This window comes from Morone saxatilis, unplaced genomic scaffold, assembly GCF_004916995.1.
Source record: "Morone saxatilis isolate NCDOM2014 unplaced genomic scaffold, NCSU_SB_2.0 Contig21, whole genome shotgun sequence".
Taxonomy (NCBI): Eukaryota; Metazoa; Chordata; class Actinopteri; family Moronidae; genus Morone; species Morone saxatilis.
Genome location: NW_023339774.1, coordinates 10,204,605 through 10,219,706, shown reverse-complemented (window position 1 = coordinate 10,219,706; position 15,102 = coordinate 10,204,605). Strand labels below are relative to the sequence as shown.

The 15,102-nt window shown below is 39.4% G+C and overlaps 1 protein-coding gene across 1 annotated transcript in view; it reads left to right on the top strand.

Annotated features, from left to right (window-relative positions):
* Positions 1–1,034: 1,034 nt before the first annotated feature.
* sardh (sarcosine dehydrogenase) overlaps positions 1,035–15,102 on the top strand; it is a 41,477-nt gene continuing 27,409 nt past the window's right edge. The window contains exons 1-9 of the mRNA XM_035667879.1: positions 1,035–1,238; positions 2,288–2,477; positions 3,355–3,491; positions 3,856–4,034; positions 5,696–5,875; positions 7,103–7,226; positions 7,554–7,654; positions 10,104–10,208; positions 14,052–14,181. Coding sequence (XP_035523772.1) covers positions 2,293–2,477; positions 3,355–3,491; positions 3,856–4,034; positions 5,696–5,875; positions 7,103–7,226; positions 7,554–7,654; positions 10,104–10,208; positions 14,052–14,181 — 1,141 coding nt within the window. The 5' untranslated portion in view covers positions 1,035–1,238; positions 2,288–2,292. The remainder of the gene's footprint in view (positions 1,239–2,287; positions 2,478–3,354; positions 3,492–3,855; positions 4,035–5,695; positions 5,876–7,102; positions 7,227–7,553; positions 7,655–10,103; positions 10,209–14,051; positions 14,182–15,102) is intronic.

The window sequence follows — 15,102 nt, the reverse complement described above, 5'->3', positions numbered from 1 at the left end:
CACACACACACACACACACACAGTAGGCTACATAAGATAGTGACTGGCTGCTCCAGGCTGTATAAACTGGAGAGAACCTCCTGTCACTGGTGTGAACCTAAACTCAGCACCTTATTGGCTGCTGGCTTGGAGGTGGGGATTCATGAGGTCAACTTGGCAGGCAGAGAAACTGCATAAGGCTCAGGCCTACAAAGCATAAGGTTTCATAATGTTGAGTTACTTAGGCAGCAGTGTTTAAGCTTTAAAAAGGTCTTCTCTTCTCACTCTTCTTTCCCCCACTGCAAGATCGCCATGACTATGTATCCAATGCATCTCACACATACAAACTCTTCATACATGTTGTGCTGTGTTGATCTGATGTCTTACTTCTGCTTCGTTTGCACTCTGGACCTCGAGGACTTGCAACAACAGCTGCTACCATGACACCCCCCTCCAACACACACACACACACACACACACATCACACAGTTTATATAATTGAATCTGCATAAAACAAACAACAAATCAACTGCTTCTGTGTTTCTCCTTTGACAAAGGACTTACACTCTCATCTCATGTAATGTTAATTTTACCCAAATGTAAAATAAGACAGGAAAATAAAAGAAAAAGAGCCAGGAAACCACATATTTTATTTATATTTGTACAGATAACCCTGTGCATACTTAACCAGCAGTATATGGTCAGTAAATAAATACAAACAAAGCCACTAAAAGAGCATGAGAGGTTAACCAGCACAATCCTGCACCCTGCTGAGTCCTGACACCTGGATTTGGTCTTGTGAACTCCCTGAAGGACCATAATGCTCCAGTTTGAGCTCCATAGGTCATGTATATTTTACCTTTAATGCATGCTATGGTTATGAAATTCTATACACTTCTGTACAGTTTGATTATTTAGGTGAAACTCTGTTCTGCCCAACATCATGTATTTATTTGCAGTGTCCTTATTTGACTGACGTAATGGGTTGGCACCAATTCAAATGGTATTTCTGAGAGTAGCGAGGGTATGGAGGAGGGGAGGAGTCCCGACAGGAACTACAACTACAGTCAGCGCTCCAGTTTACATTGCCTGACAGCTAACTACAGCATCCGGGCCACACTATTAAATCTCTGACTCTGGCATTCACAAACTATTTGGACTTTTTTCCACGACTCCACTTCTGCAAGCTGTTCCTAAACTTTTTAGCTCTTGCACCGAGTGTCTTATCCGGGGACAGTCCGTACCGGGCAGAACCGAGTGTAAGTCCGCATGTGTGGAAACCACACTGCTCTCATGCAACACAGTTTAGTGCACGATGCTACTCGCAGGTTTGATAACGTTGTTTGTATGCAATGCTTGTCAGTGTGAGGGGATCACATGCAGCGTGTATGCCACGTTTACCGCTTGCAGCTGCTCAGCCTGTTTTTTTATTTTTTATTTTTATTCTGGGACATGGCGTTGACGTTAGTGCACTCAGTCTATTCAGTGGATTCAGTTATTATTATTATTCTCATGCGCAATAAAGCGAATCTAAGTGTTGTGACCATGCCTATTAAAAAGTGTAACAGTGCACAAGAAGCGCAGGACCAAGCGGTTTCTTTTGTTACTGCAGCATTGCTGTTAAACTTGAGCAGCCAGTTTCTGCACACTTTTTCAAACTATTTTAAGTTTGCATAATCTTTTTGCTGCCTATGCAAATGTCACCCTGCTCTCTACAGACAGGTTTGTACGCACAGCTAGAGCCAGCCTACTGTTTTTCTCTTAAGGCTATAGTTCACATTAGTAATTAGTGTAATGTAAGGCTTAATACTGGAACTGATAGTCCCTGTTCACTGGACCTGATCTTGGCCTGCTTTGAACCCTCTGCTAACATCAGCCATGTGGCTGAGAAAGCATTAAACCCACAAGTGTATTTACCTCCAGAAACAATACTGTTATTCATTCAACATGTTAAAGTCGCAGCTTAATCAGTGATAATGCAACACTGTGAACCTTAATCTCCATAGAGGAATTTTGCAACTTTTGGTGGTAGAAATCTAGGACACTAATCAAAGCAGGGTTTTTTTGACTGGAAATTATAACATGATCTCAAACCACCTGTTTTACCTGACTTTTCACAGGTGCACAATTGCACAATTCCATTTAGTGTGATGGTACACAATCTACTTTAACCAGACCTAGCAGATACTGATTATTTTGTGTATACATGTATTCTGGAAAACTAGTTGCATCGTACATGAGTTTCTGAGACCTTGAGTATTCTGCACAATACAACCCACGTGCCTTTGTGTCATCTGACTGCCCACAGGGGCCATGGCCTTCCTAGGGAGCGCAGTTCGGCGGGTGGTGTCAGCAGCGCGGCCTCCTCTCTCTCCCTTGTGCCGGACAACCACTCGATCCTACAGCTCAGAGCCCACCAAGGAAAAAAGTGTTCCCTACGAGAAAACACTCAAACAGGCAGATGGAGTCTCATCTGGACCCACTAAACCTTTACCCAGGTTAGCTGCCTTAGTGGATGCCTGCAGGTGTTTACGGTATTTTGTCCTGTAAAAGTGACCATTGACTTGCAGTAGTTTTTGCGACTTAAGACCTGTTTCTGTTCTGTTCTGACATCATGATAAGATGAAGAATACACACATAGCTGGGTAGGTTGACGCCGTGGTAGCTCACTTGGTGGAGCTGGGTCCTTACTGCAGCTGGGTCCTTACTGCAGCGGTCATAGGTTCAGCTCTGACCTGTGGCCCTTTGCTGCATCTCTACAAGACTTGAACAGATTGTAGATGCTCTGTGGATCACTCAGGTCTGGAAAAGGTCTGAAAACAGAGATATCTGATTGTCAGTTTAATAAAATAAACATTGTTATCACTAATCTACTCAGTAATCAAAAACCAACACTTTTGAATTTTATGTGATAACATTTTGGGAAATAAGTTTATTTACTTTCTTGTTGAGAATTTGATGAGAAGATCGATACCACTCTCGTATACGTCTGTTAAATATGAATCTACAGCCATTAGCCAGTTACCCTAGCTTAGTATAAAGGCTGGAAGAGAGGGGAAACTGCTAGCTTGACCCCTCCATAAAACCAGAAAGTGTTATTTTTGTGGATTGTTAATTAGTAAGCTTTATAGATGCTTGTAGAAGGGTTTTGTTACTTTGTCAGAGCCAGGATAGCGGCTTCCCCATGTTTTCATTCTTTTTTCTTTATCCTAGGCTAAGCAAATTGGACATATTAGATATGAAAGCGGTGTCAATCTTTTTGTTAAATTCTCAGCAAGAAAAGTAAGCTATACATATTCCCAATTAGGCATCGACCTTATCCCACTTTGAAAGTCATTTCCCAGCTCACCTGTAGTAATCTGCCACCTACCTCAGGTCAGCTGATGTCGTGGTGATCGGAGGAGGCAGTCTGGGCTGTCAGACTATCTACCACCTGGCTAAAATGGGGATGACTAACGTAGTTCTGCTGGAGAGAGACAGACTGACTGCTGGCACCACCTGGCACACTGCAGGTAACACACAGGTGTAATGAGTGTGTATGTACCTGAGAGGGAGATGATGCATGCTGAAATGTTGTTCTCCTACTGTTTTTAAATTATGTTTAATTCAATACAATGAGTAAAGAACTCTGCCTTAAAACTAACAATAAAGCCAAATCCATGTTGTTACATATACAGTACTTCTGCACTGTTACCGAACTGTCCACCCGTAGTCTTATACTCTGTCCTTACACAGTACCTTCTTTCTAACAAGGTCTTAATGTCTTGAGAAGGTTTCTGTAGATAAAGTGCTCAGTTTGTGTTTGCACACGCACTGCACATGCACTACTGTCAAAAAGTGTCTGTATATCTGTCGACGTATGGGTCTGTACACTAGGCTTGCTGTGGCAGCTCCGTCCCAGTGATGTTGAGGTGGAGCTCTTGGCCCACACCAGGAACGTGATCAGCAAAGACCTGGAGGAGGAGACCGGTCTCCACACAGGCTGGATCCAAAATGGAGGACTCTTCATTGCCTCCAACAAGCAGAGGCTGGACGAGTACAAGCGCCTCATGTCGGTAAGAACCGAGATAGCTCTTTTATCATTTAATGTATTTGATCATTTTAAACATAAGTAATTAAAGACTAATTCCTCTTACAGTATTAACTAATGTCAGAAATCAGACTTTCTTGATTTGTTTGTTTGAAAATAAATAAATAATCAGACCCTTAATGCTTGGTGCAGAACATATTGAACTGACTAACATTTGTTAACACTAGACAACATGCTAACACCTAAACATAATTGTAGGTGCCTGCTAATTGTTTTTCACTATACAGCTGATTGCATTGAGCAGAGGCTATTTAAATATAAAATTAAAGGTCCAATGTGTAACATTGAGGAGGATCTATTGGCTATAATATTGATAAGTTTGTTTAAATTAGTGTATAATCACCTGAAAATAAGAATCATTGTGTTTTTGTTCCCTTAAAATTAGACGTTTTTATCTACAGAGGGAACTGTTCTATACCACTAGATCCAACTAAATTCTACACACTGGACTCTTAACTGGGATAAGATACGGCCATTAGAGCTTTAAATGGTTTCCATAGCAGCAGGTGTCATTGTGTCCTGTACAAAGTAAGTGGCTGCAAACGCTTAATCAGAATCAGAATCAGAAATACTTTAATAATCCCCGTGGGGAAATTACTTGAAAGGTGGGTACAAGAAACAGGCAAATAAACAAGAGAGATGGGAGGGGGGAAAAAGCCGCCCCAAACTCTGCCTCCATTAGGGAGTACAGTGTTTGGACTGGGAAAAAATCCTCAGCAAGCATAAAGACATGTAAGCCACCTTTACAACATAAGAACTCCAAACAACAAACAGGGTTTTCTTAGGAACACAAATACTTCAGACAATGGAAGTATCACTGTGGTGGGGTGAAAGATCATACCACATAAAGGTTTATCCTTGTATTCAAAATAATACATAGAAAAATCTATTTGCTCTCTTGCCTTTTTTTCTAAGCATGATCGCTGTAAGTCATAGTGAGACATAGTTCCAAAATAAGTTTGTGGATAGGAGATAAATCTGGCCTGTGTGCATGTAAAATACTGATTGTTTCTGCCAGTTAGGGGGCTGCCAACAAATAATAGCGCATAAATAATTCTATTATTGATGAAAATTACCCCTGGCACGAATAACAAAGACCAGGTAGAAAGCTAATGTGTTCATACCGCCAGTGAAACAGATTTTCAGCTACTGGAACTGCTCCTCAGGGCTTTAAAAGGCAGAGATGATATTTGGGTTTGTATTTGGGTGTTGTTCGCTCAACATGGTGTTAAGGTTGGGGCACATGACCGGGAAAAGGCTTTGTTTACTTTGATTATTTGTGTTGGAGGTCCGAAGTTCTTTTGGAACTTCACCTAACCAATGCATGGTGTGATACAGATCGAGCCCCTGAAAAAGAAACAAATGTGTTCAGCAATCCTCAGTTGAAACCTAATTAATGATATGCTACTAGTGGCTGTAAGTCAACTCCTCCTGGGGCTGCTTCACAATAAAAGAGATAATCAGATGTTGAAAGTTTCTACTGTGAAGCACATACAGGAAGTGTTGTGCAAGGATTACTTATTTGATGTAGAATACAGGTGATGCAACTTAACATCTTTAAATGAAAGAAATCCCTCTCAAGCAACACCATGGGCAAAAAAACATGCTATCTCCCCTTATTTGTAGCTGGGTAAAGTTTATGGTATCGAGTCCCATGTCCTGTCACCTGCTGAGACCAAGGACCTGTATCCTCTGATGAACGTTGATGATCTGTATGGAACCCTGTATGTACCAAAAGATGGCACCATGGATCCAGCAGGCACCTGTACCACCCTGACCAGAGCTGCCTCCGCCAGGGGAGCCACGGTAATGTGAGCTGGCCCATACACAATTTTTGGAAATAGATCATGGATGTACATATTTATAATTGCAGTCTAGGCAACCAAATAAAGTTATTATTTATAAATTGTATTTTTTGTATTTTTAGAACAGTAGATACAAAGATACAATACTGTAATTAGAAGCTTATACAATTGTGTGTATGTGATTCAAGTTTCAGTTCAGTCTTGCATACTTTTCTGTGTGCTTTACATTATGCTAATTGTCCATTTACAGTAAATCCCATCATTCTGAACACTGCAAATATCTTTAAAATAAATACTGGAAATAATAAGTAAATAATGTTTAACTTTTCTGTTTGAATCATTTTGGTAGTTAGAAATAACTTTGCATGCATTGCATTTTTTTAAAAGAATTTTGCTGAGTCCTCCTTCTGTGAGCTGCAGCTTTTTTGTGTGACACAACACTGTACTGTGTAAAAATAGCACCCTTATCTAAACAAGAGAATCCAGTGTAGATAACCACGTCATAACCTTGTGTACAGCTAAATATTAATTGCTTGTTCGAACAAACGAAGTCTTGAATGGCAGTGAGTAATTGTAACATACAGAACCATACTTCTTAAACTCATCTATAGCCTGAGCCTGACTCCTGCATATTAATGCAATTTAAACACAAGTAGAGTAAAGGTAGAGAAAATATAGGTTTTACATAAAAAATGTAGGCATAAGCCTTTTAAGTAATAAAATGCTAAATTTGAGATTTAGTCTGACTTTTTTTGCCTCATGAAGGTAGCTACCCTTTGGGTAGATCACCATGGTAACTGAGACTGCACAGCTGCTGGACAGCAAGCTAAACCCAGGCTATCAGATCCAATGTACAGTGTAGCCATGATGTCCTAGATTATCTTACTTAGCCTTACAATGCTAAAGCAACTTGCAACCACTGAAACCATGTGATCATTGTGTGGAAGACACTTTTTGTTTGTTTTTCTTTGATTGCTGTTATATTGAGGAGAACCTCAGCGAAAATGCACTTTAGTGTGAGTGAGTTGATCTAAGAGGGATTTTTAAAAAATATTAGGATTGTTAAGTATGGCAAGATATCATAGCCTATGAGCAGATATTACTCGAATGATTTACTGCACGACTCTGATGTACATTACATACTGGGACTCCTGCATGGGTGGAGCAGAGCATATGCACCATCTCCATGTTGCATGTAAATAACTCCACACCATCTTCTTTAAATCAGGTGATCGAGAACTGCCCTGTGACTGGTATCCAAGTGCGAACAGATGACTTTGGCATGAGGAAGGTGAAGGCAGTGGAGACCCCTCATGGGACCATTGAGACACCTTGTGTGGTGAACTGTGCAGGTGAGATTCAGGGGCAGCTGAATAATCATTCCAAAGACAGCAGTACCTCAGGTTAAAAGGATTTTTCTTTTATTTGACATGTAAATGAAAGTAATTCTGCTGGTAACGTTTTGCCATTAAAGTCCGTCTCAGAAAAATCGTTTGTTACTCTGCTTGTGAGGCCTGACCCTTACAGCGGGCCAACTGTAGCCCTGGCATAGACTTTTGACACTTAATGCAAAATAAGCAATTTAGTACAATTTTACAGGTATTTTTGACCAAATTGCCTTTATTCAGAATTGTGTGTGGCATTTTTATTACATTTTTGTCTCTGTGTGTTACATGCAGGTGTGTGGGCCGCCAAGCTGGGGGAAATGGCCGGAGTCAAGGTGCCTCTTATCGCGATGCATCACGCTTATGTGGTAACAGAGAGAATCGAAGGCATACAGGTAAAACCTCTATTTGTCTGTCTATTAGACTGTGGTTCATATTATTATATTGTATTAAAAATAAAGTCCACCATTGGTACGATGTTCTTTAGACCCCCATAGTGTGCTAGCAAATGGCAGGTATGATTTTTATATTGTTATATGTTATTGCTTTTAGAGTTTCATATCCTGAAAGAAAATGCTGACCTGTGGAGCAAATCTGTGTCTTAAAATTGTTGTGTTGTTGTCAATACAAGACACCAGAAGATTGAAGAGGCTCCTGATTATGCTACTTATGTTTGTCTCAGTATGGGGATATTCTAATTTTAGAATAATCTGCAAGGTGAATTTTATTAACTCGACCAAATGACTTGAGCTGTATTGCTCTTCACTTCTGCCTGTATACAATACAAAACATACATCTGGGGTCTATGTAGTGTGTGGACTTTGTTTAATGTACTCTGTTTTAGAGTATTGTATATTTTCTGCACTTTTCATTCTGAAAAATGTAATTTAAAGTAAGCATTAACATTTTAGAGTTTGCATTATAATGTAGCTGCCTTTTTGAAAATAAGATGAGTTCATTGTTTTGTTATTTTTTATAATAATATAATGCACCATAATGTTTCTAACAACCTTCAGAAAATAGGCCAGAAGAATCGAATTATCCTCAGATACAATGCCACTATTACCTTGTGACAGCTATTGTAAGATGTCACAATTCATTAAGAATAGATGTCTCAATTCATACACTTCAGGCATCCTCATAGAAAGTACTACTGTAACTTAGATTTTGCTATTCAATTAATTCCCCATGGAGAGGGAAATTCTTTCATCTGTCTGTATTAAGTCTGTATGAACAACAGGGGGCACTGTGACATTATAGATTTCCACCTCTAATGGTTCAGACTGTTAGTGAGTGTTGGAATGAGATGTGTGTGCTTGTTTGTGTGTGAGAGAAGTGGAGATTGTTTTCTTTCTATCCTTTAATGCTCATAAGTTGTGTATTTTGGTGTGGGGGCCATTGGGGGGAGGCCTCTGTGTGCAGATATAACACATGTCTGACATGGCCTGTGTGCATGATCCACTGTAGCTCTGTGATCGTGGCTCTTGCCTGTGTTAGATTTAGTTAGTGTACACATGCATGACTGGGCTCATCCTCTAAAGGCCGGTGGTTTTAGACGGGCTGTCAGAGCTTCCCTGTGTTATGTAGTTTAAGAGCAGCTTAACCAGCATTACTGCTACATCATGTACACAGGCAACCCACACACTAAATGACACACTCACACACTCGGATGCCATCAGGAAATCTGTTCCCACCAGGGTGTGCAACTTGTCAGGTCAAACATCTCATGCTGACCGCATGTCTGTGTGTGAATATAGATGTGTTTTGTCCTTGAAGGTTGTACTTGATTTAAATATAAAAAGGAACCAAGCTTGCTGATATAAGTGGTGTATGTTTTTCACATCTGCGTGAGTACAGGGTGTATTGAAGTCCAGTGCTCAGTATTGATCACATGGAGTATGGACTGCACTGAAAGAGAGGGAAACAGCAGTTTGACTTTTATTATATGATGTGCGCCTTTTTCCAAATGTCAGCTTGTTCACTGGTATTTTGGTTTTGTACCCAGAGAGCCAATCGACTTTCGAATGAAAAGTGCTTGTGACGGAATGAATACAAATGACACAACATACTTAAAGTGAAACTATTCATTAGACACTTCTATAAGAATGTTTACTGTGACTCAAGGGGATAAATGCTCCTCTCTCTTGTGTTTTGAAAGAAGATTTCATGCTATGTCAGTAGCTGCCATACCATACATTAAAAAAAACACTATGGTTTGTTAAGGTATGTCAGGGTATGTTCCACTGGTGCTGTAAAGATTTTTATGCTTGTTATGTCCCATATTGTATATCCTGTTCTGTACATACGGCATTGTGTAAAGTAACAAAAAGCACTAAATGCCATCTGAGAATCTGGGCAGAGTAAAGGGAAAATCTGCTTTATTACGATGAGAACAGCATGGTAATTTCCCTTTCGTTTCACCAAATTTCCCCCATATAATGGTCCTATTTTTGGTTCTGTTGTGATAAGAAAAGTTACACTGAAATTAATCCGTTCATTGACTGACATAAAATTAACCATGAATTGTGATAACTTTTAAAAAGAGAGCATTTTGGTGGTAGAGCTTTAAATATGTTGCCATCAGCTTGGCTTTCTTTGTGTCTTTTCATTATGAATTAATTTTCTACAGTTGTAGCTGCCAATCAAACAAAGTAATCATTTTTTTTAGATAAAGAATGAGCCTGTAATAACTTGTGATGTGCATTTGCTATTATGTTTCAGTTAATTGATGAATAAAAATTCATCCTCCTCTTGTTAATGATATTTAATCTGCTCATCATTCTGTGACTACGGCACAATGTGTTTGGACTAATTTAATGTTTTAAATGTTTCCGGTCTTCGCAGAACATGCCAAATGTCAGGGACCATGATGCATCAGTGTACCTGCGCCTCCAAGGTGATGCCCTGTCTGTGGGTGGTTATGAACAAAACCCCATCTTCTGGGATGAGGTGAGCTTGAATATTCTCTGAATGATTAACCATCGTATTCTCTGTCGATAGCTTTGAGACTTTGAAACCTTAAGGAGAGGCATGACGCAATGTCCGTCTTGTTTGACATAAAATCAAATACATCAATTAGGAAGCCGAATAAAGTTTAATCCTGTTTAGAGACTTTTCATTCTCTCCGTCAGTTTGACCTTATATCTTATTTAGTCTGTTTTTCATTCGCTTGTCATTAATTACTTGCTACTGTATTAGCTTGGAGGTCAAACGGTATTCCTAACAGGACTCATAAAATTGTGTGTGTGTGTGTGTGTGTGTGTGTGTGTGTTTGTGTGTGGGTGTATGTGTGCAGTTTTATTTCCCAGAGTGGTGGAAGAAAAAATACAGGTCCTTTTTATTTAAGTAAAAGTTGCATAATAATAATGAATAATATACTAAGTCCTGCATTCAAGTAAAAGTAAATATAAGTAACATTTTCCAGAAAGAAAAAGTCTGACATTATAGGAAATATGCTTACTTGCTTTCTTGCCAAGGGTTGGGTGAGAAGATTGATACCACTCACGTGTCTGTAGCCTAGCTTAGCATAAAGACTAGAAATAAACAGCCTAACCTGAACATCATGCTGTATGGATGAAGACTTGAAACTACCAACTGAGACCGTAGAATCATAAGGAAACTTTTTACAGTGGTAATAAATCAAATGAAAAGTAGGGTAATTTCCCTATAAGACTAAATACTATCTTGCTAAATACTTTTTTTCTTGCATCCAATGGAGTGGCCCCCTGCTGGCCATAAGAAATAATCTAGGTTTAAGACACTTGGCTTCACTTCACAGACCTGGAAGAGCTATCCACTAATTAAATACTGTCAGTGGTTTAATCTTAAATGTTGTGGTTTTCCTGGGGATTCATTTTGGACAGAGTTTCTCTTTACAGTCTTTGTGCTAAGCTAACTGGCTGCTCATTCTAGCTTCCTTATTTAGACAACCAACATAAACACAGAGTGGTATCAATCCTATCATCTGAAAAAAGTACACAAATGCAAAGTACAAACAACATTGCAAGTCAAGCATTGAGGCAAAGTTGTTATACTGAATATAAACGTAAAGAAATAAGGTGTCCACAGGCCTAATCCTCAGGCTGGGTATCAAATCCGTACTTTATCAAAAAGGTATTGTGTAGTCATCCATGGTAAAACTGAAGTGTCTTATTGCCTGCACACTAGATATTTTATTTATTATAGGCAGATTGATGAGTTTAATACATGCCCCAAGAGAGATAAACCCATGGATTTTAATGACCCCATAGCTTTTCTTTTAGCACCACCCACAAACCGTATGTTTTTGAAGCCACTACTGGTGAAATCGCTTTTTATTGGAACATTAAAACCAAAGCATTTCTGTAAAAGACTGAAATTACAAAAGGCTGTGAAGACAAATTATTCAAACAACTCCTTGGCAGCTATAAAAAGTAATCGTACAAGCGTTTTTTCATGCACACACTGACTCTTTGAAGGGGTGGTTGACTTTGGAGATTGATCTTTTATAAAAGCCTTTGAATCGACAGGTGGTCTAAATGGATGTGTGCTCTATCTCAAAGACAGGTTTTTATAGTAGTTTGTTAACTGGGCTGGAAGGTTTGGTGGCAGGCATCTTATCTTTTTCCTGTCCAAGGGTTCCACATTTATAACTTTTCACTCCTCATGAATTCCAGTTTGATTTATTCATTTATTCTTACACTGTAATCCTGCATCCCTACCATTTACAAGTAAAGATTTCTATCTATTCAACCTGCTCATGTTTAAGAATGAGCCATATCAAAAATACATTTAAGTGGTACAACTTGTAGAAACAAACTAAACAAAAGATATCTCTCAGTCTTTGATAAAAAGTTATCACGCCCAAAAAAATTAAATACTAGAACAATATTAAGTTTCAGTTTCTCATGAAAGGCATTAGATTGGGGTTCTGCAGGACACTGATAATATCTTCTTTCTTGTCAGACTGACTGACTCCGTCTGGCTGCCTGCCGGTCCACAGACTCCTCAGTGGTTTTACATTTTAGAGGATTTCTTTTTTGCAGAAGCAGCTTCTTTTGTTCGCAGAAGCAGCTGAGCATTGCTTTGATGTCTTGAGGCGGATGGAGGAAGAAAGAGGAGATACAGAATGGAGAATTAGCAGGGAGATGGAGAGAATAGAGAATGCAGGCTGAGTGAAGATGAGCAGGATCGATGGCTTGGGAGGGATTGAGAGAAGTGTGGTGTCTAGGACAAAGAACACTGCTCTTTAGATACTCCAGTTGAGTGTCAGTGCTCGGTAATAATACAGAAACTCTTTGTTCACATGAAAGCAGCTACCGTCAGCTTGCACATCCCTGTAACGTTCAAGTCTTAATAGAAACTGAAAGTGTCACCACTGACGCAAATTGTAAGGCCATAGGAACTCCTTTCTCCCTCAGTATTTCTGCAGACTTCTGACTTAAAGAATCAATTGTGCCTAATATATATTTAAAATTAAGGGTGGTAGGTTGATATTATCCAGTGTGGTATTTGTTTGCAGTGACTCAGAACAGTTGCCGTCTAAAAATAAGAGATTGACTGCTTTTCTGGGAAGTGGGAATTGCATTTCATCATGAGCCAAGATGGAGAAGAGTCAAGTTCGAGTGGTGGGATAACCAGATCAGTGCCAGGATATAGGGAGAAATACATGCCTGATAAAATCGCTGCACAGAGCACAAGCTGGTGTGCTGGACTTTTTAAATTGAGCACCCTGAGTCAGTCAGATTAGTGTAGCAGGAAGGAGTTTTAAGGCGAGGCGCTCTGCACTACTTGGCATGAGTTGTAGGAGCTAAAGGCTCCATTTTGGCCTGGCTGACAAGGAGGGAGTTACAGAAGTCCAGATGGGAGCAAATTAAAGCTTGGACTGGGAACTGAGAGGGAAAGGTCTGATTTGACAGATGTTGATTCCCTGGTGAGAGAGAGTTGATTCAACAGATGCTACAGGATTGTGTTTTGGCTGCAGTGTGTGTCGTCCTCACACATCTGGCACTTTCTACAGTCACGTGTTGACTTGGACTGAATTTACAGTGTTCTTGTCAAAAGTGATAAGGAATAAAAAGGAAAAAGGGTCATTCAACTCAAAGACATTGACTTTGAGGTGGTGCACCAACATCGAACATCCAGCAATCCACTGCAGTGGTGTAGATTCATTTTGTGGGGAATACAAACAGACAGAGCTAGAGTATATCTGGTGTTTGATACAAAAAAATTAGAATGTGACGATGTAAAAGTGGTCACTCGTATTGATGAACCTATAGATAATTTTTCCTCAAGAGCCAGTAGAGACTAAAAATAGCTCAAAGAGAGTGAATATTGGGATTGCACTACTCACATGGCCAGAAACATGACTCCAAATTAATTTCAATGTTGCTCTACAACTACTGGATGTGTGACAAATTTGATATAAATATACCAACTGATAAAAAAAGAAGATGATGATGTGTCTATATTTTATTTACAACTTGTTTCCACTGCGTATTGTTATTGGAAGTTATTGCAGGTTTAAAATAAATCCTGGAATTTATGTTATTTTTTAATAAATCATCTAAGACACAAAAATACACAATTTTCTACACAAGCACTGTGTAATCTTACTTGTTTTTTTGTTTTGTTTATTGCTTATTTGGTTCATAATCACTAATATGCATTTTCTAAAATTTTCTTCCTTTATATTAAACATCAATGTGTTCTTTCTGCAGGATAGATTATATACTATATAACTGTCAAAGAGTTTAAAAATCTGTTTAAAGTAGTAAAGTAAAGTAAGTCATGTATTTGTGTTTTATTTGCCAGGTGTCTGATAAGTTTGCCTTCAGCCTGTTTGACCTGGACTGGGATGTATTCACGCAACATATTGAGGGTGCAATCAACAGAGTTCCTGCCCTGGAGCAGACTGGCATCAAGTCCACTGTCTGCGGACCAGGTAGTCTCAGACACACACACGCACACACGCACGCACACGTACACACACACAAACACACAAACACACCAGTTCCACTGAAGCATACATTTTTGTGAAACTCGTGCAAGCCCTTCTTATTAGTATTAAGTATTATAACATTATGCATTACAGCAGGGAACAAGCAACTTTCATGACACTTCTTAAATTGGACACATTCTAATTTAAAAGTGAAATGTATCCGTATGTGAAATGTCTTATGCACCGCTCCCATACTGCATTTGCTCATGAATACCTAAACTAGCAGCCTGTGTGTCATGTGTGTAGAGATAGTTTGATCCCCGGCTTCCTGTTCAAGCTGTAACACATTACCGCAAGGTTGAGTGAGCCGGTCTGTAGCTGTGCAGCCTGAAAAGTTACAGTATCCAAATAGATTTTTCATCATCATCGTGTGATGCAGCTGTTTGGAGAGTCAGAATGAATTTGTGAACTGAAGCAAATGACTGAGCTGAGCTGAAACGTACAGTTACACAAAAATATAGTCACAGATATGGATGAATGATCAGAGGAAGAGAGAAATTGAGAAAGAAATCTGAGAAAGAGGGAAGGAAACTGCAAAGCATAAACAGAGAAAAGTAGAATTTGTGAAGTAGTGGAGATAATGAAGAAAGACAAATGATAGCATAAGTAGAGATGTGAAGAAGGAAATAGAGAGAGGAGTCGAACAAAATGTGAGAAATGGAATACGGACCATGATGGGAAGAAAAATAAATGAAGGTTGAGAATGACTGAGCTCAGAGGTAGAGGAAGCTCAGGGTTTAGTCCAGTTGTTGTTGCGAGCCATCTCCTCTCCTGTGACCCTCATTTTAAGGCTGGCTTTTGTTTCATTTCAAGTGTTTTGTTTACACAACCAGTACACCGCGTTGAGCACTTTTCACTTACTTG